Source organism: Anguilla anguilla, chromosome 2, assembly GCF_013347855.1.
Source record: "Anguilla anguilla isolate fAngAng1 chromosome 2, fAngAng1.pri, whole genome shotgun sequence".
Lineage (NCBI taxonomy): Eukaryota > Metazoa > Chordata > Actinopteri > Anguilliformes > Anguillidae > Anguilla > Anguilla anguilla.
In genome coordinates, this window is record NC_049202.1 from 23,624,583 (window position 1) to 23,651,406 (window position 26,824).

Consider the following 26,824-nt stretch of genomic DNA (forward strand, 5'->3'; position numbering starts at 1 on the left):
CTACTTAAATTATAGCCGAATACAAACTACAGATGGCGGGTTCAATGTCATCTTCGTCTTCAATTCTGGTATTGAGTCTGTACGGACATGTCTCTTTTAACCAAAGAAAAAACATTTGTGCCCTGGAATTGATTACAACTCTTGCAATAGTGCTAAGCTTTTGGCCAGTTGACCTTTGTCAGAAAATGTTCTTGCTGAAAGCTAAGCACTATTGAAAGAGGCTAGCGCTCTATCTCAGTGTGCCAAAGTTTTACTTTATTTTTATATTGTTTCTTCTTTATTGAACTTGAGTGTATTTTACTGTTGTACTGTTATTCTTAAGAACCACATATTCTATTGGACCTCATGTCCACTGCAATGGATATTCAATCAAAAACTATTTTTGAACATATTTTCACAGCGACGTGTTTTTTCATCCAAAAACTAAAATACATTAAAAATGTTCTCTGCCGGGTCTCAGGAGGGTATACCGTCTCTCTTAACCAAAAAAAGGATACTCTTGGATAGAAGATCTGCATTCTTGCACGCCTAACATGTTAGGTTAGTGTGTTCTTGTAACTATGATGGCTGCCATCGTCATTAATAAGTTCACATATTGCCTGGCTTTTACATAGATTGGTCATCATAAAAAATCCATGTGTATTAACAGTGGTGATTTGCGATCAACTGTGTGAATTGAACACACCTTGTATTGAGCTCCATTTGCAATGTTGTTATTTTTACACTGATGTTTTTATGTAGATACTAAAAATTTAATATGCAGCAACTATTTCTCTGGTAATGCAATTGGTGGCATTTTAAAACCAGTGTTTTTATGATACTTGTGACATTTTAATGGGCATCACTGTGCTTTCGAGTTTTTGTCTGTGGCTGATGAATGCCCACTGCTATGATAATAGTACAATATTATCTGACTGAAAAATGTCCACTGCTGTCCAACAGAGATGGAGCACATGGCACAGGGCAATGCAGGAATTCTGTCCTTGCAGGCAGAGAGGATGGCCCTGCAGAGGGAGCTCTCTGAGTTCGAGAGACGTGTCGAAGGTCAGAGGTCACGGAGAGCCGTCATGTGCCATAGTCATGGACCAATCAAAAAGCTTTTCTCAGAATGTCCAAGCACTGGGCTGCAGCACAGTATTGCGCCTCATGGTTTAGAGTCTGGTCCGTGCTCGCACCGGCTGTGGCCACCAGCTCTACAGAGTGGTGCACATTTGCTTTAGCATCAACTAGAGAGGGAAGGAATTTGGTGAGCAGGTAATTCCCTGTCTCATCACAAAAGTGACTCTCCTATGGCCAGATGGGATGTCTATGTACCTCTGACTATACATTGAAACTGTTGAGAAGCAATGACTGACAACATTTTAGAGGAGAGTGAGTGCTTTCTGCTTCATTCAATAGAATGATTGGGAATCAAATTCAATATAATTTGGAGAACAAAACAATGTAGGCCTATGTATTTCATATCATGCACCCCTCAGCAAAACACTAGGAGTGCATGATATGAAAATTCTTCACTCTTCTGGAAAGGCTTTGTACTAAATGTTGGAGCATTGCAGCAGGGATTTGCTTCCATTCAGCCAGAAGAGCATAAATGAGGTTCGGCAGTGATTTTGCAATTAGACCTGGCTTGCAGTTGGTTTTCCAATTGATGCCAAGGGTGTTGGATGTGGTTGAGGTCAGGGCTCTGTGCAGGCCAGTCAAGGTCTTCCACACCGTTCTCGACAAAACCATTTCTATATGGACCTTGCTGTGTGCCCAGGGGCATTGTCATGCCGAAACAGGAAAGGACCTTCCCCAAGGTGTTGGGGAAGCACAATATCATCTAGAATGTGATTATATGCTGTAACATTAAGATTTGCCTTCACTGGAACTAAGGTGCCTAGCCCAAACCACGAAAAACAGCCCCAGGCCAATGTGTGTCCAGATACTTTGGTCATATGGTGTTTTTGCATTATATGAGCCCTTGACCATAATCTTAGTTTAGTGATTGATCCCAATAAATTTGTATTAAGATATTAATTGTAATTAATTACATTAACTGTATAGATGCAAACCCCAATAAGTCTGTGCATCCCTACAAAATTCTTATTGTTTCAATGAGCTGGTTACAGATAACCCATATTACCTTAATTGCATGGGCCAGTGAATCTTCACTTTCCGAGGGTTAGTACAGATGGAGTATCACAATGCTCTACTCTTGTCTGTGCCATAAATACCTTGGAAATACTACTGTGACTTACTGTATGTGTATTATTCAATATTACTTCAAATTGAAACATTAACCATATTTCATATTAAAATAATGTGACACGGGCACAATAAATAATGTTTTTATTGAATTGATTTTTGATGTAGTTCTGAGTGTAGTGTCTCAGATTTGTCTGTGAGTCTGCGGCCATTGGAATGTTAGATGCAAATTCCCTGTGTGTGTGTGTGTGCAGACGTGGACACACAGCTTGGGGAAGCGGAGGCAGTCACAAACTGTCTGAAAGCAGAGAGAGCAACAGTCAGTCAGAGGCCATCAACCGACAGTGCGTTTCTTAGGTGAGCCACAGCAGAGTCTCCCTGGTGATACTGTATCTTATCAGTAGGGCACCAATTTATCCTGGGCTTTTTCTCACATGAAATTCGATCATCCCACTGCCAGAGGGCGATAGGGCCTTTTTGCTAGTCAGTTAGCACATTGCCCCTACACCAGTAATCTACATCAATTGCCACTAATTAATCACGCGCAATGACACACATAGTGCAGTGCATAGACATGCATTTTCAGTGTTGGGTGGTAAAATATTTCGTTTTTTTTCCCCAAGCACTTGGAAGTATAAGAAGTGGAATTAGATTACCTGCACAAAAATTTACATAGCACTAATTATAAGAATGAAATAGTTTTCAGTGGTGTAGGATTATAAAAATGAAAGGCAAAAATAGATTACCTCAAATGACTCAATTAAATTTCATCATGGTCAGTCGGTTTTCAGTAACTGTCATTCTGTGGCGGTTTTTTTGTGTGAAATTGTCCATAGGAAGAAATGCATCTTCCTGCTTCCTGAAATAACAGAGTTGACTGGGATGGACAAAGTACCCCTTTGCCTTCTGAGAAATATTTGGAACAATTTTGTCACCTCTGTCCCAAAACAGTATAGAGTATCAGTGCAGTGCTGTCAACATGTGACTTGGATTTTCTGAGACATGCAATAATTACATTATGGAAATCAACCTCAGTTCACTAGGCAATGTTTGATCCTATCTGTGAATGAGCTTTTATCAATGCAAGATTAACGGATGTAATTTAACTTTCCTTAAAGAAAAACGTTCAAAACATCATTGTCTGTTGACTTGTCTGTGACCATTGCCATGTGGTCAGCTGACTTGACTGGCTCCTTTATCTTTTATTTAGATCTTTTCTTTAGTCATCAGCAGGCACACATACAGTACTTTTGCCAAAGGGAATGGCTCTGCCGTACCTATTTGAAAATGCGCAAAATTAAGAACCTTCAACTTTTCATGAGGAACGTTCCTGCTTTAATTGGCAAAAAAAATGTTCTCTCACTCTCCACCTCAGTTGATGTGTGGTGGGCGTTCAGGTAGGTGCTACACTTTGGTGGTGGTTGAGACAAGTTTCCCCCTCATGACTGTGAAGCCCTTTGAGAAAAGCACAGTATAAATGCAATGAATAGCAGTAATAATAATAATAGTGGTGTATAGCAGTAGTCCTGTGGTTTGTAGCAGTAGCCCTGTGGTGTGTATCAGTGACTCAGTGGTGTGTAGCAGTAGCCCTGTGGTGTGTAGCAGTGACTTAGTGGTGTGTAGCAGTAGCCCTGTGGTGTGTAGCAGTGACTCAGCAGTGTGTAGCGGTAGCCCTGTGGTGTGTAGCAGTGACTCGGTGGTGTGTAGCAGTAGCCCTGTGGTGTGTAGCAGTGACTCGGTGGTGTGTAGCAGTAGCCCTGTGGTGTGTAGCAGTGACTCTGGTGTGTAGCAGTGACTCAGTGGTGTGTAGCAGTAGCCCTGTGGTGTGTAGCAGTGACACCGTGGTGTGTAGCGGTAGCCATGTGGTGTGTATCAGTGGTTGTAGTAGTAACTCAGTGGTCTGTTTCGGTAGCCAAGGGCCCTGTTCCACATATGTTGCCAAAATGATTCAGGATAATTTGATGCTTATCTTATCAAATTATGGAATTAATTAAATTTGGGCTTTCTCTGTTTCACAAACGTGAAGTACGATTTGGTGAGTTATTCTAGGTTTGAATCATCTCGGATAACTGCACTCACCCACTCTGCTATAAAGGAGAGAGGATTCACTCACCAAAACAGGATCATGCTCCTTATGTAGACACAAAGGGAGGTGGTGTTGCCCTTTGTGGGATCACATAAAAATGGTGCAATATTTCTCATAAGGTAACCTATGTTGTTTTTTTTATTTTGTTTTGGGGTTGTAGATGTCGAAATCATGGACTTGAGGGGGCATATTCTTTCTGCTCTAAAGATTCATCAAGAGAAAGCAATCCTAACTAGCAAATCAAACATAGCCAGAGCGGCCAAAACAAGAGAGGAAGACTGGCAGATAATTGCAGATACATTAAATAGGCCTACAGCTGAGGCCAAACTTTACATACAACTAGGCTAACGATGTTCAAGCTCAGTTTTTCACAACTCCGCACATTTCATGTTATCATACATTTCTTTTGGTAAGTCAATTAGAGCATCTACTTTGTTCACAGCAGTGGTCATTTCAAAACAATCGATTAGAGACAGATTTATTTCGGCTTTAATTCACTATATCAGAATTCCAGTGTGTCAAAATTTTAAATACACTAAGTTGACTGTCTCTTTAAACAATGACTTTTCAGAAGCTTCTGATTGACCAATTGTCACAATTAGGAGTTAATTGGGAGTTAATTGGCACCTGTGGCTGTATTTAAGGGCCCACCTTTAGAGCCACTGCCTTTTTGCCTTGATACCATGGGAAAATCCAAGCAACTGAGCCAAGACCTCAGAAAAAGAATTGTGGACCTCCACAAGTCCGGTTCTTCCTCAGGAGCAATTTCCAAACAACTGAAGGTACCACGAGCATCTGTACAAACAATAGCATGCAAATATAAAAATCTTGGGAACACACAGACCCTGCATCATTTAGGAAGGAGGCTCAAATTACCTCCCAGGGCTGAACAAACTTTGGTCTGAAAGGTTCAACTGAACCCCAAGACAACAACAAAGGAACTGGTGAAGGAGTTGGAGGCATCAGGAACCAAAGTATCTACATCCATCATTAAGAGAATCCTACATCTCCATCGCCTGAAAGGCTGTCGCGCAAGGAAGAAGCCGCTACTCCAAGCCAAAATGAATTTTGCAGGTGAACACCAGGACCTAGCATTCTGGAGGACTGTTCTCTGGTCATGATCAGCTCTATATATGGAAGAAAAAGGGTGAGGCTTTTAATCAGAAGTACACCATTCCAACTGTGAAGCATGGGGGTGGCAGCATCATGTTGTGGGGGTGTTTAGCTGGAAAAGGGACCGGTGCACTTCTGAAAATAGATGGCATCATCTGAAAGGAGGATTATCTACAAATACTGAAGCAACACCTCAAGACATCAGCTAGAAAGTTAATACTTGGTTGCAACTGGGTCTTCCAGCAGGACAATGAACTTAAGCATACCTACAAAGTTGTAACACAATGGCTTAAAGACAACAAAGTGAAAGGATTGGAGTGGCCATCACGAAGCCCTGATCTGAATCCCATAGAATATTTGTGGACTGAACTGAAAAAGCATGTCTGAGCAAGGAGGCCCACAAACCTGACTGAGTTACACCAGTTCTGTCAGGAGGAATGGGCAAAAAGTCCAGCAAAGTGTTGTGAGAAGCTTGTGGAAGGCTACCTCAAGCGTTTGATTCATGTTAAGCAATTAAAAGGCAATGCCATCAAGTACGAACAAAGTGTGTCAAATTTTGACCCACTGAAAATCTGCAATAGTACATAAAAGCTGAAATAAATCTGTCTCTTAGCTATTATTTTGAAATGACCTCTTATGGAAATAATATAGATACCCTAATTGACTTAACACTGGAAATGTATGGGAACATGTAATGTGTGGAGTTGAGAAACATTGAGTTTGAATGTCTTTAGCTTAAGCGTATGTGAACTTATAGCCTCAACTGTGTCTACTTAAGAAGACTTTCATTCACTGGCTTTTTGCAATGTCACCACACTGAAACATTAAATTATATTATTTTTCAGCGCATGTGACAGCGACTACAAAAGGAGCTGACTGCACTTTAATGTTAAATACAAAAATATATTGTCAACATAACCTCTTTATTGAAATTGTAGTATGTTTTCAACTAGGTAATATGCAAGTTAGTGTTTAACGTCACAGGACATTTGTAAATGCTATTTTGTTATTTTGTATTTTGTTAGTGATTATGTAAATATTGCCATTGTGAAACCCTCTTGCAAATGATCTGTACCTGCATAGAAACCTTGCTTAATAGTGTTCACACTTGCATGGCCAGGAAATCGGATGAATGCACTGATATGCCTTTTGAATGCAAGGTACACTTTCTTGATTGGTCAGTATAACTACTGAGGCTTCACTTATATTTTCATTATTTTGGCTTTAATGATAGCTTATTTCTCATTTCATTTCAAAAATTTTTATCCCTGATTTTTTTTAATTTCCTCATTTTAGTAATGCGTTTATTGTGTAGTCTTATATCCCCGTTATTGGTTTTATTTTGCTTTTATTATTGTCCTCAAATGTGAAGCACTTTGTATTGCTTTTTTTGTATGAACTGTGAACTCTCTCGGCCAACGGGGGAAGTCAAGAAGAACCAGATCAGTGAGTCTGAGGTAGAGGTTAACAAAAAGTACTTTAATGGTCGTAATGAGTGGGGGTAGGCGGAGCCAAAAAACAACTAAAGAGTCTTCCCGGTTGGGCTCCACTCCAGGTATTCAAACCTCCTTCTGGAGAGAAACAAGAAACACGCAGGTTAGGGGGGGAATAGGGCCTGGCCAGTCAGATCCGGGTCCGGCTCCTTGCTCCGGGCGCCGGCTGGTGATCCTCCAGTCCCCAAGGGGTTGTAGGGGAGAAGGCCTCCCTCCCAAGTGACGTAGCACTCCAATCCTTCCCCAGCTCAAGTTCTGAGCTGTTCCTGTCTGTGCCCCTTGTCACACGGTCCACTTGAGTCACAGTTATCCTTCATACTTTACACTTTACAGTTCGTCACAATTAGGCACCCACTTTCAGAGAGTTGGCCCACGGCCGCTTACAGTGTCAGGTGTAGAGAGTCGCCCGGCGTAGCTCCGTAGGAAGCCCCAGCAACTTTCCCATTCCTGTGTTTGTGCTGGTCTAAAAAGTCTGCATGCTCATCAGGGCAAGCAGCTTCAGGTGGGCAGCGGCAGCCAATCCATCAAGCAGCTTCAGGTGTGCTGCAGAGTGGAAAATTCCACCTACCTTCCCTCTGCTGCAGCCCTGTCCATGGTGCTGCCCGGTGTCACCTCAGTTGGTCTGCCTGGTGCTGTCCAGGGCCCTGAATGTTTCTAGACTGTGGTTTGGCAGGTAACGCCCACTCACAACTTTTCCTAGCGGCCGCCGGTGTCGATGGGCTCGGCCGTCCTGGTGGTCTCGTGGGGAGCACCGATAAGGGATTGGGGCGCCACAGAACAAATAACAAATTACCAAATAAAGTTTATTATTCTTTTGGTGTCGCCATCAGCATATAAAAATGTGTGAGGAAGTGGAGCTCAATACAGCGTCCATATCACTGTTAGGGCTTGCTTCGCTCCGAGTTGGCAATGCACACCACTAATTCTGAAGGTAAATAATTCCCTCACGACTAAATCAGTAGCTCTCAGACAAATAATTGTACAAGTGCCTTAAAGGATACTGTCAGTCTCAAAAAACACATTCTTTTCTAAATGCTGTTCTTACAATGATGGCTTATTAATTGACAAGAAACTTGCGTTTATTTCTGCTGTTGGTGTGTGTGTGATTTCACCATGTGCCATCCAGCTAAATTAAGCATAAACCTGTGATTGCCCTGATAACAAGTCTGGCTAAATTGTGAACTTGCTTCATGTAGCAGTAACTCAGTGGTGTGTACCAGTGTCTAAGTGGTGTGTATCAGTGACTCAGTGGTGTGTAGCAGTAGCCCTGTGGTGTGTAGCAGTATCTCAGTGGTGTGTATCAGTGACTCAGTGGTGTGTAGCAGTAGCCCTGTGGTGTGTAGCAGTGACTCAGTGGTGTGTAGCTGTATCTCAGTGTGGTGTAGTAGTAACTCTGTAGTGTGTAGCAGTATCTCAGTCTGGTATAGTAGTAACAGGGTTCGTACGGTCATGAAAAACCTGGAAAAGTCATTGAAATTCAAAATGCAATTTCCAGGCCCTGGAAAAGTTATGGAAAATAATATTTTTTGAAAAGTTTTGGAAAAGTAATGGAAATATAGCTAAAGTTGCATCAAATATAATTACTAATTAATCCAATCATAAAAATAGTATGTATAGTAATAAAACGTAAATTGGCACGTAACCCTTGTGGTATTATGGTGGTGTGAGAAGTTAATTCGGTCTGGCAGTCTGTTTACGGGCACGCCCAACAGGCACGCTTCTGCTAATGTAGCAGTTAGTAAACGTAGGCCCTAGTGTGCCGACAATATGCCAGGGAAGTGCAGCTTCAATAATATATCAGGACTCGAAATTAACTTTTTTACTTGGTAGCACTGGTGCTCCCAACTTCAAAAAGTTAGGAGCACCCACCAAAATGTAAGGAGCACCAACCATATATGCAATAGATTTTTTATTGATAGAAAATGACAATATAACAGTATGGTTTACAAGTAACAGTTAAACTGTCACGTCTAAAATGTGACTCTTCAAAGAATTGCGTGTTATGCATTCAAACGACAAAGCGCTTCTCGTCACATTAATACCGCTAATTAAATCAACCGCCAGTAAACTGCATCAAAGAGATACTAGCTGTTTCAACCGGGTCGCTACACAAAACACTACGTTAACGTTTCAAAAAAATGCCGTAATCGTTCGCTTAAACTTTTCAGCTTTCGATAACGCTAATAAATTGAACATAAACTTTTGTCTTCAGGTAACATTAGTTAACGCATTAGCTCTCTGTGTCGCGTGACAGTGGAGTGATTGAAGGCTAATATTAACCAATTTAAAATCAGCATTAAAGGTAAGAATGTCAAGCTCACGATTGGTTAGAAGGGTCACCGTCAGCTCATAAGGCACATAGCCTACTGAGTGTACTAACTAGCGAATGTACAGAGAAAGAGACGTTCGACTGGAAAAAGAAAAAAAAAGGTTGCACCAGAACAATTATTTGCACTCGCACAAATGCTCCCAATTATATTTCGAGGTCGCACAGATTAAATTTCGGGAGCATATTTCGAGCCCTGTTTGAGACATTGACAAAAATGTTAAACTATTCAAATTAAAATATGAGAGAGTGTATCTAAAGCCTGGTGCACACTAGAGGATTTTCAAATCTTAACCGATTTTAAAAACGTGGGAGACCACAGACAGACAGATTTAACCGATTTTTAATATTTTAATCATAAGAACGCACACACCAGACACGGCGTTTACACTAAACAATTTGTGTGGCGATTCCAGGGACTTTTTTTTATTTCCGCAAGCTGATTCCCCATCTCCATGGAGACCACACCGTTACAATAATTACATATATACACAATACAATAATATTGATACTTTTGTTGCTACGTGTAGTTGCCTAACCGCATCGAGTAAAAAAACAATATCGTCCGCAGAGAACTTCTTCGGTTTTGGCAAGCCGAAATAAATTCGGTTGGTGACGCTTCCTGGTCAGCTCGCTCTCATTGGCTGTTGCGGGTTTCTGCTCAACATGTTTGATATTTTCAATTCGAGATCGGGGAGACTCCGATCCAGTCAGTAACAATAAGATTATGTCTGTAAACCCCTCACACTACAGGATCATTTGGTCAGATAATCGGTTCAGATTAACCTCGGATCGGGAACGCCCCCGCGATTGTCGGGAAGAGCGAATCAGGCACAAAATCGGCCCAATTGTCCTCTAGTGTGGGGCCAGCATAAGTGTGTGTCTGTCTGGTGTTTATTTGTTTTAGAGAGGCACCATATGTTTCAGATGCAGACCTAATTTTACTTAGTGTTACAATAAATAATTTTAAATCATCCTGCTGAGATAGTCATTTGTTTTGGTCATGGAAATTCAGTTAAAGGTTGTGGAGAAGTCATGGAAAAGTCATTGAAAATCATTGGTGAAAAAGTGTATGAACCCTGTAGTAAGTCAGTGGTGTGTAGCAGTATCTCAGTGTGCTGTATTAGTAACTCATTGGTGTGTAGCAGTACCCCAGTGGTGTGTATCAGTGTTGTGTTATATGATTTAATGCATCAGTGATATCTGTTAGGGGGGCTCTAGGCTGGTGAACCCACGTGCAAGGCACAGAGGAAGGGAGACTGAATTAAGGTAAAGCAGAGTATTTATTAGGGGTAGAGGGAACAGACAATGGACAGCCAGGGAGTGGGCGGAGCTGGGAAGATAGCTGAAAGAATGGGGAGCCGGGTTAGCAGCTGGCCGTGGAGGCAGGGGTGAATGCAGAGGGAGAGCTGGGGGGCCGAGCCGAGCAGATCTGGAGCGGAACCTAGGGAGGAGCTGAGCAGAGTGGAACACAGAGCTGGGGAACCGAGCTGAGCAGATCTGGAGTAGAATCCTGGGGGGAAATGAGCTGAGCGGGGGCGGAGGACAGCGACTGGAGAAAGAGCAAACGGAACTGCAAGAAAAAAAAAACCCACTGGTTTCAGTATAACCAAACGGGCTATCAGAGTAGCTAGGCCTCGCGATAGGAAAAATGGCTAGAAGCATAGACTGACTGAGCAGAGGCTATGATCTGGCAGCGTGGATGAGGCAGAGCTGAGTATTTGTAGGAGTCTTGATTATGAGATGCAGCTGGTGGCGCTTCTGCTCTGACTCCAGTACACCTGTCTCCACTCCGACAATCACACACAGACACACAGGGAGAGAGAGAGGGCGGGAGCTACCGGGAAGGTGACAGACTAGGGAGCCACCGAATGGGAAGTGGAGGGCGTGTCCGGGGAAGTAGCAGTGGCGGATGTAACAGATATCTGTAGCTATGGCTGGTTAATTAAGCTGAGCTGAGGCTCTGGGGTTGCAGTGTTGTGCAGGCTGCTTCCTCCCCTCGTGGGGCTTAACTAAAGGGAAATCAATTGGAATTAAAGCTGCAAGCGGTGTTGGGAGGGGTCCAAGCATTGGCACTATTGCGCCCCCTATGGAGCGATTTTAAAATGGTTTTGTCCTCATGATCATATACCTTCACCCAACATATTTACTGAATACCATGATGATTGTATAAAATATTGATGACTTACGGCCAATTTTGTGCTAAAAGATGCTGTCGGATGACTTAGTTGCGTGTGTGGATGTGTCCTTGCCGCTTGCTGTAAAGGCCATTACTATGTCGTAACACTTAGATGGCATGTCGGAACACTTAGATGGCCCGGCGTATATGTAGAGCTGCAGCGCTTCTGCGCCGCAACTAAAAAAGGCGTCAGACTAGTGTTGTCACGATACCAAAATTTTGACTTTGATACCCATACCAGGTTTAGCATCACGATACTCGATACTGAAACGATACTTGAAACTTAAACAATACTGATTTGATACCTGGTACCAAACGATACTGAAAGTACCTTAATAGATCAGAAACGTAATGTCCACAAGGGTTGACCTCATTTTTGAATTCACGGTTCATTAACAACCTGGTTTATTAACAACCTTTAAGTTGAAGCCTGTTCAACATATTAATAAGCATAGGCCTATAGTGTTACAACACTAAACAATAGAAAAATATATTAAATATATTTCAAAAATTAAACAATTGTAAACTAAATAATCTTTAAACAGGTATTTCACTTTTAAATAGATCTAAAAACAGCATATTTTAATAACAATTTAGCATCTTCCTATAATAAAATATTTCCAGATTAGAAAACCAATTGCTACTTAAGTGTACTGAGTCGAAGCTTGCGCTGTATCGAGGAGGAATGCACAAGAGCACGTCACCTGATTTGGCTACCTTAATTGCTACTGCCATCTAGCGAAGATTCTGACAAATTACACATTTTATCCTCTCAATCAGTAATGCGGGAGACACATTTCCCTGGCTTTTACATTTGACCTAAAAGTACCGAACGTCGGAAAATTCTAATACTGAAGCGTTTTTTTTAAGTACCAAAAAGGTGCTGAAGTTTCGGTATACCGTGCAACACTACGTCAGACACATATTCCAATGCATTGCTCATCCACATTTCAGAGCGCCTCAGAGACAGATAGAATAAATATTTTCAAATAATAAATACGACATTGAAAAAAACAAAACAAAAAACCAAATATCAACTTGACATCCCTGCTACCTGCGTGCTGCCCGCTGAGTACCTTATTATTTATTTCGACATTGGCAGACTACAGCATAAATTGCGTCTTTTGTTTATATTCAATATTAGTAATTGCAGTGAGAAACTGCAGCTGTAGATACAAGAAAGTTTGTTATATTATGGTAGCAACAGAACGAACCGAAATATTTTGAGCAGTAATACTTACATAGCAATGATGAAATTTTATCTGTGTTGTAAGAGGCAGAGACAGTGAATCAATGATACAGTCCTATCCACTTCTGTTTTGCTCCAGACAATGATGTCAGATAGGTCTATCAGCAAACACATGGCTTAGCTATGCCCAGAAGTCCTCAATAATAATAGCATTTTCCAAGAAATTATAAAAAATCGTTGACAACGTTTCGTTAGGTGCAGCGTCTTTTACTGCTACCCCAGAGTGAATGCGTTAGTGAATGCGATAAGAATTTTCGGTTATGCTGACCGATAAAAAAGTAGAGCTGCTCTGTGGTTGTACTGGGCAGCTCTCAGGTGTGAATGTGTATGAGTGCGAAGCAGGGCATTCTGCATCCGCGCTCAGTGAACCTACCCTGGGTAAATAAAGGTTAAATAAAAATAAAACGCTATTCCAAAAGCAAAATCAGACATGTTATACATTGTTAGAAAGCTTATACTCTCACCTACTGAATAAATGAATTGTCAATCAAGCCAGGCTGTACTAAAAAAGGCGACAATGCCGTAAACAACAGGTGTGGTATTACGCACAGCTATTTTTGAAGGTACCCAGGCATCACAGATGCACGTATATTTCACAAACGGATTATCCAAGACAATATATGACCACTCGCTCTCAAAAAGGACATCTCTACGCGTAAAACCAAAGGTAAGGTTGTAAATTTATTCAATATTTAGTCCCAGATATTGACTGTAGAATGACATGGTATCATTTTTTTAAAACGTTGTCTTGTTTATTTCGTTACTTGGTGAACATTGCTTTCACTGCCGTATTGGCATATCTTAGGGTTGTTGTCGGGGTTATCTTGTTGCTATGACGGAATACGATTTTTGAGTGGTGAAAGAATATTTTTATGAATACCCACATAGATAATATTGTCCATTATGAAGTTCAGACTCTCCCCTCACTGATAAAAACTAGACCCGACGATGTCGGATTACTTAGTTGTGTCGACATGGATATCTTCTAGCCGCTTGCCGTAAAGGAGTTTACTAGATGTTGTAACACTTTAGATGTGGAGCTACAGCTCTTCCGCGCCGCAACTAATAAAAAAGTCCATGGCTGTGTCCGAATAGTCTTTTTTGCTTAGGAAGGTTCCTAACTGAGTGAAATGACCCGAAAGTATCTAAGTGGCAGCCATGATAAGAGCTGTTCGAATTCTCTAAATGCTGAGGAAAGGTGCTTCTATGCTTCCTTTCTTATCTCCTTTAGCATAGGGGAAACTGGACCATCCTTTACGAAAAGAAAGGAGATAATGCTGTCCGACAATTCCTTGCAGCAGCAACATTTAAAGCTACGCACCATTCGGCCGTTCACGAAAACAAACGATCAACTTGACTGAGTTGTGTAGTGGTTCTTAAACTATTATATGCATAGGCTTATAATCAGATCATAATCAGCATATTAACCATAACACAGAAATCTGTCTTTCAAGAAAAAGGGATATGAGACGTTTTTAGCCAGATGATGTTTTTAATTCAACATGTTTGAAACTTAAGAATGATGATATGTTGTACAGTAGTAGATTTGTAGGCCTTACATGTTATGCCTATCTTGCATACATTTAACAATTATTTTCATACAATCATAATAATTGGGATTCATGTCGATAAATATGAGTGGACAGGAGGGTGAGCGTGAGCAACCATTCTCAATGTGACAACCATTTTGTTTCACTTTTGTGACTGGTAGCCTACATTCCTTTTTTATTTCAATTCCAACCTTGGTAATGAAGTAATATTTTTCACCCAATTGTCTACGTTCATATAGCCTGAATGAAACAACATGGTAAGAACGCACGGGGCGAAGTAGCCTATCTAAGATGCGCTTTTAGCAGTCCATCTTTGGAACACTGTAGTTTTACCACGGCAGACCCACGTCAATAACATCCGCCATCACATAATTACGTAGCATAGTATAAGTGCAGTCGGATTCTCTTAACACCACGGTTGTCTTTACCTAAGTCCTTTTGAATTCTTCTTCACATCTTTCCTTAACCTCATGACGTTTTCCATCGAGGTCAAGGAAAAGACATAGGACGTATTTTTTTGACTATTCGGACGCAGCCCAAAAGGCGGGCAAACAATATGGCGGACATAGGTGGTCCAAATAACAAAGTTGTAGAGCACATGCAGATGCATCGGTCAATGAAGTTTTGTGTTGATCTGACTTATGGTGTGGGAGTTATGGCCTTTTAAAGTATGACCCTTTGTTATAGCACCACCATCTGGCCGACATAGGTGATTTGTAGTGCCTGAGTAGTGGGGGGCCATAGGAACCCACCTACCAAATTTGGTTGCTCTAGGACTTGTGGTTGCTGAGCCTCAGACACTTTTAGCGGAGAAAAATAATAATAATAATAATAATAATAATCCCAACAGATACAATAGGGTTACACCTGCTTCACTGCTTGGACCCCTAATAATCCGAATAGATACAATAGGGTTCCACCAGCTTTGCTGCTTGGACCCCTAATAATAATCCTAACAGATATAAGGATATAAGAGAGTTCCACCAGCCTTGCTGCTTGGACCCCTAAATATGTGGCGGTACACAGTGCATGGGGGCTGAACAGGCTGTAAATCGCATGCCGTGGATGACCCCTCAGCATGTGTGAAGCCCCCCCCCCCCCCAGCTGCGAAAGCTCTCCCTCAGCACGTCATCAATCACTGCTCCAAACTGGACACACACTTACACACCTATTGATCGCCTCAAATTGAATGACCAGTGTCAATTTAGCTAAACGATAGCCGTCTGTTAAAGAGCAGGTAAATGGCAGTTATTGAACACACTTACTTAATTGACATACACTCTACCTCTCACGCACATGCTTATTCGTGTGCACACAGATACACACACTGTTGGTTGATTCTTTTGATGGCTTGACTGAGTGATAAAACACATTTATTCTTTATTTCGGAAGGTAGGACAATACACCACTTTTATAAATGTAAAGAAGAGCCACTAACTGATCTTAGATCAGTGATTAAACTAGATGCTTTCAGTCCCTCTTCTTGGTTTCCCTCAGTAATATGTCATTGCAGCTTTAATCCCACTGATTAGCTTCATGAACCCTAAATAAGCAGAGCTGTCATCCATTATCAGTAACTCACCGTCTTTCACCAATCATAGTATCTTTCTCTAGAGCACAGCTTTCTGTCTCATAGCAGTCAGTGATTGACAGCCCATGAGGTCACCTCTGAGAACTGCTACTGTCTGTCCCAATTCACTTTGTGTAAAAGGTAGATGCTGATCTTGCAGCACATAGTAGGGAGGCTCTATCTATGACATACGATCATTTTTATGTAAAATATAACAGGAAGTACTGTGATTTAACTGGTGTTTAATAGGACAGCGTGACTTAAAGGATGTTTTATACTTAGTCTGCATAGTTCGCATAATTTGCGTTGTGTGCGACACTCGCGAACGGGCAGTTCATTTATACTTGTGCGGCATGGTTGCACAGGCCGCGTAATTCGATTTGGTTACTGACCGTTATAGTTCTGAAGAAAGCGATTAGCTCGTGCTTTAAAAACAAAGTAAAGTTGGCTGTATTACGTATCCAGGTAGCCAGATTAATGCAAGACAGAGCTAACCAGAGAGATAATACAATATAATGCATATTCATTCATATGTGCAAACCTACTAAATACTGCACTCATGACCACAAAAATATTCAAATAACTGCATAGCCTATAGCCTATTAAATAGGCCATATTTTCTGGATTGGTTGCCTATATCATGTCAAAAAGACCAAAGCCCTCTGGTGCCCAGGGAAGAAAAAGAAGAAGAGGAGGAAAAACAGGAAAAAGACAGAGGTAATGTGATGAATGAATAGTTTATCTATTGCATAGTAGTTTAAGGTGACCAGATTTCTGAAATGTAAACCGGGGACATTTGCAGTTTGGCGGTCAATATATCATTAAAATATCCAATGTTATTATCTATGAAATAAAAAAGGGGGACAATTCTGGTTTCATGTATTTTGACCATGGTAACTGTTGTGCTGTCATAAACTATGGTGCATGCTGACTGATAAGACTGGGTACTAAGTAACCTTGTAAACCATGTCAGAAAATCATAGTTTACAGTACCATGGTGAGTGAAGCTATGGTAAACTATGGAACACACAATAAAGAAAATGGTCAAACTACAATGATTCAATACAGTGTATTTAATTATCTATACGTCAGGGCTGGCCCAAGCCTTTATGGGACCCGAAGCAGAATTTGATTTGGGGACCCCCCACCGCTGATTTACCTCCTGTAAATCTAACACACCCATTATCAATTTTATTAGTCGTAGCTGTGTTGCTTACATCATACCAATGTCAACCTGGCATGTCTTTACCCTTCTATGGTTTTTAATCTTAAAAGGTAGCAAACTCACTAGTGTGGTCTGGTGTTAATTTGCACTTTAATATTCAAAGTACTAAGTACAGTACTAAGAGGCATACTGGACGTGGTGTACTGAAAAGTAACAAAAAAATTTTACCAACCCATGCGCTCAAAGAAGTTTTTAACAAACTAGGTTATATAACAAATGAATGGTGCATTGGCTTCTCATAGATAATCATAGAAAGGAAAGACGGGAGCCCACACTCTTAATTAATAGATATAAATTATGAATGTCTATGCAACAAACTCATTTTCATTTTTATTCCTATTTGGACAAAGAGACAGACATGTTTCGGCCTAAGCCGTCCTCAGTATCTTGAAGTTCTTCTGACCAACAGGAAATATAAAACCAGAATAAACATGACATCATAATAGCCAATTATATATGTAAATTAGCTTCTAATTGATTGAATAATTATATAATCATATAATCAGTAATGACCAAAACCTGTCTTAGGCCGATGTGTGTGACAAGAAGGTTAGGCAGGTTAATAAGAAAAATAAGAAAAACACAGGTTGCAGCAACAACCGTATTGTTTCGAAAAGGATACACGCATATACTCATATATAAATACATACACATATATACACATATACTAAGTTAGAGGCATCCACCTCCTAATTCAAAAACAGATACATGGAATGAAGTGTAGGATCCACGAAAACAGTGTTTAATCAATGATGGTTCAGAAGTTGGTCCATGCAAACCCCTGCAGGCCAAAGACAACTAGGGGATCTATAAAAAACACGATAACTCAACCTGTGTTTTTCTTATTTTTCTTATTAGCCTGCCTAGCCTTCTTGTCACACACATTGGCCTAAGACAGGTTTTGGTCATTATTGATTATATGATTGTATAATTATTCAATCAATTAGAAGCTAATTTACATATATAATTGGCTATTATGATGTCATGTTTATTCTGGTTTTATATTTCCTGTTGGTCAGAAGAACTTCAAGACACTGAGGACGGCTTAGGCCAAAACATGTCTGTCTCTTTGTCCAAATAGGAATAAAAATGAAAATGATGAATGCGTAGACATTCATAATTTATATCTATTCATTAAGAGTGCAGGCTCCCGGGTTTCCGTACTGAAAAGTAACAAAATAAACCAGCAGACAATGCATTTACTGTAAACAAGTTAATCACTTTAATTGCTTTTGGTTTAAAAAAATTTGCTATGTGCAAAAGTGCAGAACGTTAGCTAACAACATAGCCAAGCTAGCATATCTTAAAAAATTTAACGTTTGATTAAACATCCCTAAATAGCCTTGACATCTTAAATCCACCTAGTTGTATATATAATAGCAAGCTAGCTAACAAGCTAGCTAGAGAAATTTCGATTTTAACAGGGGGAATCTAGCTAATTTGTTAGATTAAAACGCTAGCTGAACATACCTTTGACTGAACTGAAGGCATGTTTGAGGCATCTATCTAGCCAGTTGAATGTTTATGGTAAAATACTGTAATTAGTCATGCAAACATACCTTTATCTTTCTGTTTTTTGTCATCTTCTGTTTTCTTCTTCTTTCTTTTCTCAGCTCCAGAAGGATATGTCCTTTTTTGCAACATTACTTTTTTGCTGGTTTTTCTATTGCGGCAGAGGCCCGGAGTGGTTTATTCCGCTTATACAACGGGTTACCAACAATGACTATATATATATGGTTACTTTAATATTTATTGATTTTTATCAACTTAATCACCTGAAAGTAAAATATTCTTTCGCAGCTGTTTCGGCACATTATTTTACTGTTGTCAAGCAAAACTGTGGTTGGTAGTTCTATTTGGACCGTTGTTACGCAAAAACTCTGGTTGTTAATTCTATCAAACCTACAACAAAATCAACAACAAAAAAAAGTTCCTTCTTGTTTCATACCATACAATTAGCACCAATTTTGGTCATTTTGTCATTACATTATTTAAGAAAATTACATGAAACCATAACTCATTCAAATTAATCTCCCTAGCTCTGTCTTGCTTTTTAAAATGTTGCGGTCTCACACATTGCATATTTCCAAGACATTCTGAAACCGAGTTTGAATGCCAGTTAGCTTTTTGATAGATTCGCTGTCACTTGTCACCTAGCCAATATTAAAATTCTGGGTTTTAGGTCAGAATGGTCTCACAGCATGCGTGTTATCTATTGTATTCAAAACAGCGGTTACTGCCGGAATTGTTCACAAAGATATGGATGAAAATGCGTCCTGTAGCCATGAGTTAAATACGGAACGCCTATTCTACTGTCCAAATAAGGGACGATTACGTATTTTGTGGGATGGTTGGCATCCCTAAATGAAGCCAGTAACTAGAACCATGATTCAACGTTGCCATCTATTGCAAAATTGAACATTGAAAAGGGGAGGGGACGTAACAACAATTAAAAATTGAAAGAATAATGTTGCTGTTTTAACTACTTTAAAATGCTGGCTTTTGTAGCACATTGATTTTAGAACTGTTAAAAGGCCAAGGTGTCCTTTACTGAGAAATATTGTATTTATAATTCGTTTTATGTCACTTGTTTCTTTAATACTGTTTTATTTTGTGGGTTTTTTTTCTTTCTAAAATAAAGAAAATCTCAAAGACATAAAACTATGCAGTTTCTGTGTGAGTGTATGAACACAATGATTGGTGATGGAATTGGCTGCGATGCAAGGGGCACCAACTAAAATATCTTGTCTAGGGCACCAAATTGTTCAGGGCCGGCTCTGCTTATTTCAGCGAAGACATTCGCCTGCTTTTAGCCGCATATTTAACGTTGAATCAACTGTTATAACCTGTTAGCCAGAGCAGTCTGCCAGACTGACCTCATATCAGCAATCATCTTCTGTGCGGCGTGGCAACGCGGACGTGGTGTGCAACCCTCGCAGTTCGCACATGCCGCACAACCCCAAAGCAGACCCATTTTTACGTGCACTCCACAGAAGTATAAAACAGCCTTTACGTTGACCTGGTTGTATGCTTTGTAATAGTGTGTGTTTGTGTGCTACAGTGTGTGTATATGTGTATGATGATGGTGATGATGATGCTGATCGTAGTGATGAAGATGATAATGGTGATGACGATTATGATGATGATACTAAAGATGATGATGGTGATGATGATGATGGTGGCGGTGGTGCTGTCTAAGGCTGAAGAGCGAGGTCGCGGAGCTGAAGGAAGGGGAGCCGAGTCATGTGCGGCAGGCGCTTCGCTCAGAGATAGAGCTGCTGAAAACGGTGCCTCGCTGCCTCCATCTCTTTACTCTGTCTCCCTCCATCTCTTTATGTCACTCTCTCTCCATCTCTTTATTCTGTCTCTTTCTATTTCTCCTCCATTTACTGCCTGTGTGAGCTTCAAACTGAAATTTAAATGTAACTGAATTTGTTGAGCTCCATGATATTATATACATACTGTATTTTGAAGACCTGTTATTTTTATTATAATAACAATGGACTATACAAACCTAAAATTGAAAAATGTCCAACTAACTTCTCTCTCTCTCTAACTCTACAGAAACTGTCCTAGAAGGACACTCTTGTTCCTAGTTTGAACTGCAAAAACATGTGGCGTATACAGTACCTGTGCTGCAGGTCACAGGGCTCAGTCCTGACAGAACAGCAAAAAAACCTGATCTGGTACTTCCTACCTGTGACTGCACTGTTTTGTTATGGTTCAGTTCTTTTACATGTTTGAATGTGCATGGAACAAACTTTTGAGAAATGAATTCCCAGCACCAAAAACCAAAAAGCCTCCCTGTGATCTCTGAGGTTTTGGAATCAGTGAGAAAAAGTTTTCTGTTTTCTTGCTTTTACAGTACAGATAATAGGGAAAATGCTTAGTTATACAGTTATACAGTTGTGTATTTTCTATCATCTAAAGCGATCATAGCTTTTATATTTGACCAGCTTTGGCCAGCACAATACCATATTGCTGTATTGCTTTAAAAGCTAAAGACAGCCACCTTGTGGGAGGATTGAGTACTACAGAACTGATGCTAGAGCACCAGTGAAGCTTCCAGATTGTGCACTAAACATATTAAATTAGCTTGTCTAGCCCATGCCCACAGATTTTTTTTAAACTGCCCCAGAGTTCTCATTCACTTTAATTTTTTCTTTATAAGACGTATTATTTTCAGTACCACAAGGCATGGGTGACTTTAATTATACTGTAAAATAGCTGGCAAGATTAAATTCAGTGATTTTATTGCTGTATCTCAGTCACTCATACAGCCAAGTGAAAATGCAGCTTTTAAACACAACACATACAAAGCATGCACACGCACATATGACACATATGTATTTAAAATGGGTGTGACATATGTTAGGCATGACACGGTGGTGCACTGAATAGCACTATTGCCTCACGGTTAGAAAGTACTGAGTTTGAAACTCAACCTTTCTGCATTGAGTTTGCATGTTCTCCTCATGTCTGTGTGGGTTTCCATTGGGTACTCAGCTGCTACCACTACTTCCTGAACTAAGCTGGTAAAATAAGTGAAATCTGGTTGTGTAGCGCACGGTTGGAGCAAAGCCCACAGGACCTGAGTATCACTACTGTAGTGTATAAATAAGATCTATTACAGTAATCTATTAAATGTTTTCCACTTAAAGATTTGTTTTCAAGTTTTAAAAATTATTTTTCCATCTGGAAATCGGTCTGGCAATTCCAAAAGTACTCTGGCACCATTTGACAGTAAAATTGCTTTACAAAATAAAAGTTGATTTATTGGTGGATTGAGTGAACACACTGGTGCACACAACAGCCCTTCTTAAAAGAATTGAAGGAGCATCACACATCAAGGAGCATAGAGAGTCTCATACATCAGGATGCACATAGTGCATTTGAACTGAATCTGCCCTTTATTACTGTGCATAAATAACTGCAGTTCTTTACAGGGGTTTGACTGGCTCTGTTCTTCAGATACCTCACAAAGAGACCTCTGCATTCCCGGTGTCAGAATGGAGGTGGTGAAATGCAGCATCACATTATCCGTTACCTCAGTTTGGTTTATTAACTGAAGCTCGATCTCTCATTAATGTGTACAAGCTTTTGCACGGTCTGTAACTACTGTTCCCACCAAAGCTCTTTCTCTCGTTTATGTGTAAAAATGTGGTCATTTTATAGCAGTTGCTTATCAAAGAGAAGTTGCTTATCAAAGATTCATTGTTCATGACTTGAGAACAAGCTTTTAAAGGCTTAAAATATGAAAATAAAATAAAATGGTTCACAGAATAGTAATACATTTAGTGAGAGCACAACACATATGGCTAGATTGCCAAGGGTAATGCTGTGGGTTTTTTTTAAAAAAAACAACAACTTTGAATAAAATCTATTGCATATTGGGGTTTTTTTGGGCGTGTCTCTTCATTGTGTCTGTGAGAATCTGGTGGGACTGCCTGGCAGTTTCCACATCTTTCGCTGTGCAAACAAATCGGGATATACTGTACAGTAGCACTGTGTTACTGTAACATTCATTAATAACCTGATCCTAACCAGGAGCCACTTCAGTGCTGCATTTTTAAAGACATGTAATTAAGGAAGACATGTAATGAAAAACCAGAAACATTTGATCCAACTGGAGAGTTGTATGTATGTATAACATGATTCCCAGGGGCGGGCAGTGGAGTTACGCTGAAACATCATCCATCCATTATCTAACCCGCTTATTCCTGCTCAGGGTCATGGGATGGGTGAGAGGCAGGGATACACCCTGGACAGTTTGCCAGTTCATCACAGGGCGTATACACAATTCACTCACACATGCACACATACCTAGGGACAATTTAGCCTCTGCAATTCACCTACAGTATGCTGCATGTCTTTGGACTGTGGGAGGAAACCCACATGGACATGGGAAGAACTCCACTCAGAAAGGCCCCGGGTGGGATTTGAATGAAGGACCTTCTTGCTATGAGGCAACAGTGCTACCACCGTGCTGCCCTCACAGTTAAACAGTGGGTATAACCAGGGGCATAGGTTTTATTTGAACATTGGGGGGGACCACAAACAGTAAATTTTCTTTGTGATGATAATGGAGGGGGACACTAATAATATGCCATTCAATCAATCCTTTGTGCTTGCACTCAGGGACTGCACTAGACATTTTGAACAGGGTAGGTATGAGGTAGCTTGGGTACCAAATATAGCAAATAATTATGACAGAAAAACTCTGTATCCTCCTTAGCCATACAGCCTGACTGATGTGCACACAGGTGGTTTTCAGAGTTGGGACTTGGGCCCTATTCCTCGTAACTGCATTGAATAAAACCAGGAACTGTTTTTTTTTTTCATTCCATATTCCAGATTTGGGGGCTTTCTGGGATTTACTCAGTTTATCACATGCCACAGTTAGCCAGCTACAAGGAATAGGGCCCTGCACAAACAAACAAAAAATGAGATGGCTCACACTCAGGAAGGACAAGGACATAAGGATAGCTCATTTGAGATTTTTTCATTTATAACTAATTCCACTGTAATCAAAACAAGTCCAGAAATCAGACACAAAGACATCAACAGAAAGTGTTCAACATATAGAACCAGAGAGCAGCATATTTATCTAATATCATCAATTCATATTGATATTGGTTAAAGTAACAATCTTGAAGGTCTCCGTTTCGTTGTCTTTGGCGGCACTTAGGGCGATAAGCGGTAATTGCAGTGTGTTTTTGGACCTCACTTCCCAGAGATCCGTGTCGCCTGTGTGACGTCAGTCAGTTGGCACCTGGGCCACGCCTCCATAACAATTCGCGGTCACCAGTTACACATGAGCGAAAAGGGAGTGTCGTCTTCTGAGAGGGTAACTGTAACGCTTACTATTTACTGAATTAAAAACGGTTGTTATAAAAGTAACGTTATGTACATACTCATTCATTGTCTAACATTAGGCTAACTTATTCCGATTATTCCAATTATATTGATGAACTTGATGGCAATGTAAATAACAGTAACGTTAGAAGCCCATCAACCTGAACGAACGAGTGCAGAACGAACTGGAGGCTACCTGACTGTCTGCCGTTATGTTTTAAAATATATTATCAAATGTTTACGGAGTTTAATTTCCATCCGTGACTGTGTTTATCCCAAAATCTGGATTATAGTAGCTTTGTCACATGCGTGAAGCATGGCCCAGGACATTTACGGAATGTACACGACTGATAAACCGTCAAACACGTTTGACAGATTGAATATTTGCAGTTTAGGGTTAGCTAGCTAGTCAAATGGCTTGGTAGCCGAAGTTGCGAACTGTTTTAGCATAGGCTACTAGACTACCAAATATAGCAAGCTGATTACGCTTTCTGCCAACTAATTATTAGGTTAAGTAGGCTAAAGGAAATAGTAAAAATGACTCAGCTACCGAAAAACTTCAGAGGAGGATTATTTTATGGTCGTCTAGCGCAGCTGTAAATAGCACATGCCATAATGAAATCACTACGAAATGGGATGCCTGCATTTTCTGACTTCGCACAGGTGTCCACAGGCGTGGTCGGGGCCGCAATGTCAAGGCCAAGAGGCGCCACCTCCCACCCCAGTGACCATAGACTGTAGCCCCTACTGTAGCTTAGTCCTCTGCCGTAATCAGGAAGTGACGCAAACTGTACCTCATTGGTCCACAACAAATGTAACAGTGCCCAAATGAAACAATAAATCATGAAATCGACCCATGGACAGTCATAAGACGAATAAAATACATTGTGACTATTTGTTCTCATGAGAAAAAATTATTGACTTTGTATTTTGACCGCATTTGTACCGTGGACTTACATGGAAACCGGATATGAAAACACCTATACTGGAGCCAACCGTAGTGGCGCTAGTGAGCAACCAGGAACAACAAGACCAGGAAATGAGCTTCAAAAACGAAGTCTGGTTTTGGCCGCTTGGTTCAAATTCTCTAAATGCTAAGGAAAGGTGCTTCAATGCTTCCTATCATATCTCTTTTAGCATAGGGCACACTGGACCGCCCTTTACGAAAGGAAAGGAGATAGTGCCGTCCCACAATTCATTTCGGCAGCAACATTTAAAGTGAAGCACCATTCGGCCGTTTACGAAAACAAATGATCAACATGACTGAGTTGTGTCGTGGTTCTTAAGCTATTATATGCATAGGCTTATAATTAGATCATAATCAGCATATTAACCATAACACAGAAGTCGGTCTTTCAAGAAAAAGGGATATGAGACGTCTTTAGCCAGATTGAAAGACTTCAAAGAATTGAGGAAATATTGGGTAGCATTGCTTTAGAATACATCTTATTTAATTTCGGTGAGGCAAGATAGCCTATATTGTTTGTAGTACCATAACTTGGCGTCATTTTGATATCAATACTTTTAATGGCAGGCCTGGATTTTGGCAGTCTGAATGAATGAGTTATAGACGGTGTATGTCTTGTATGTGTGAGTAACTTGGCATTTTTGTACGTTGAAAACGTGTTTTTTGTGAGATATAATTTCTTTTTGCAAAGCGTTTTATTATGAGAGTGAGAAATGCGAAGTGACCCTGTAAGAAACGGTTGTGGATTATGGCTATCCTTGTGAATTTGTACAGTCTGATGAGCGTGTACCATTTAGCAGTTTCGGTTTGCTATATATGTAAAACAGTGGCTATGTCCTGCTCCGTTGTCTGTCATTTCGTGGAGATGCACTTTTAGTGTTTGTAAGGTTTATAAGGCATTTTGATAGGCTTATCTGCAGGTAGGAATCCTCTTCGCTGTTTTGCTAAGCTAGAACCGGAAAACTTGATAGTGGAGAATAGGAGCAGATGCATATGTCCCAGCAGGCTTTGCATATGAGAAAATAACAACCGTGTGAGAGAAATTAGGAGAAATGTTGAAATTGCGTAGTTGAAACAATATGTTTTTAGCAGAATGAAGGTGAAGGTTTACATGATCACAGATTATAGTGCGAAGTAAATGAAGTGACCATGAGCGAGCTTAGTTTCCTTATCGAACGGTATATAACAGTTTGTATAAAGCATCAGTAGTTAAAGTGGAGGGTTAAGTGACATTTGAAATCTCTTGCATTAGTGCGCTTTTTTCATGTTCAGTACTAGTAGTTATAATTATGAGTGAGCCATGATTTTAAATGTAATGTTTTAATGGGGAGTTGCAGAACGTACATACGTAGTAATTGTTTGTATGTGGCTAGATAGAGAACAGGGCGAGGTAACATGAATGTAGAAACGTGGCGTTTGCTGATAAGAAGGTTTTGTACGGTAGCCAAGTGAAGAAATTTGGTTAGTAGAAATGGCACAGTGGTGAACTGGTGTAACTTTTTAATAAAAGGAATACATTTGGCGTCATGAAATGCATATGGGTGGCCGTGAGTGAGTTTTGGTAAAGCAAATATAAGCGTAATAAAACGTTAGTGTAAAAGAGGAAATTATCTGCCTGAGGGCGAGGCGGGATTCAATCCTTCAACCGGAGGTTTACCAGTCTGTGACTTTGTTAGTGCACCACCATGACATAGCTATGCAATGCGTGAAATATCATTAGCAAACCTGTCCGTGTTTTTAAAGAACACAGGCCAGTAAGCACAGAAGAGCTCCCGTTGAATCCATATGGCTTTGCAATATTGTACCCGGTTAATAACTGAACGTGCAGACGGTACGTCATAATGCAGTTCGGTGAACGGCGGGTACATATGGTGCAAAAGCAATAATTGAGAAGTAGTAGACAATTATTAGTGAGGGTAAAAGCAGGTCAAGGAAACGTGTTCTTAGCTGGGCTTGAACCAAGGACTCTATGTTCCCAAGACTAACCTTGCCCACTAGGCCACAGGCAGACTAGCTGTTTAGAC

General features: G+C 40.4%; 1 protein-coding gene across 5 annotated transcripts in view; it reads left to right on the forward strand.

Annotated features, from left to right (window-relative positions):
* ccdc172 (coiled-coil domain containing 172) overlaps positions 1-22,313 on the forward strand; it is a 38,635-nt gene extending 16,322 nt beyond the window's left edge. For 3 of the 5 annotated variants that reach the window (XM_035405367.1, XM_035405366.1, XM_035405363.1), the window contains exons 5-7: positions 943-1,044; positions 2,442-2,544; positions 20,178-20,497. In XM_035405367.1, coding sequence (XP_035261258.1) covers positions 943-1,044; positions 2,442-2,544; positions 20,178-20,379 — 407 coding nt within the window. In that variant the 3' untranslated portion in view covers positions 20,380-20,497. Of the gene's footprint in view, positions 1-942; positions 1,045-2,441; positions 2,545-20,177; positions 20,498-20,542 lie in introns of those variants that run through there. The other 2 variants (XM_035405365.1, XM_035405364.1) reach the window with 2 other exon arrangements.
* Positions 22,314-26,824: the final 4,511 nt, after the last annotated feature.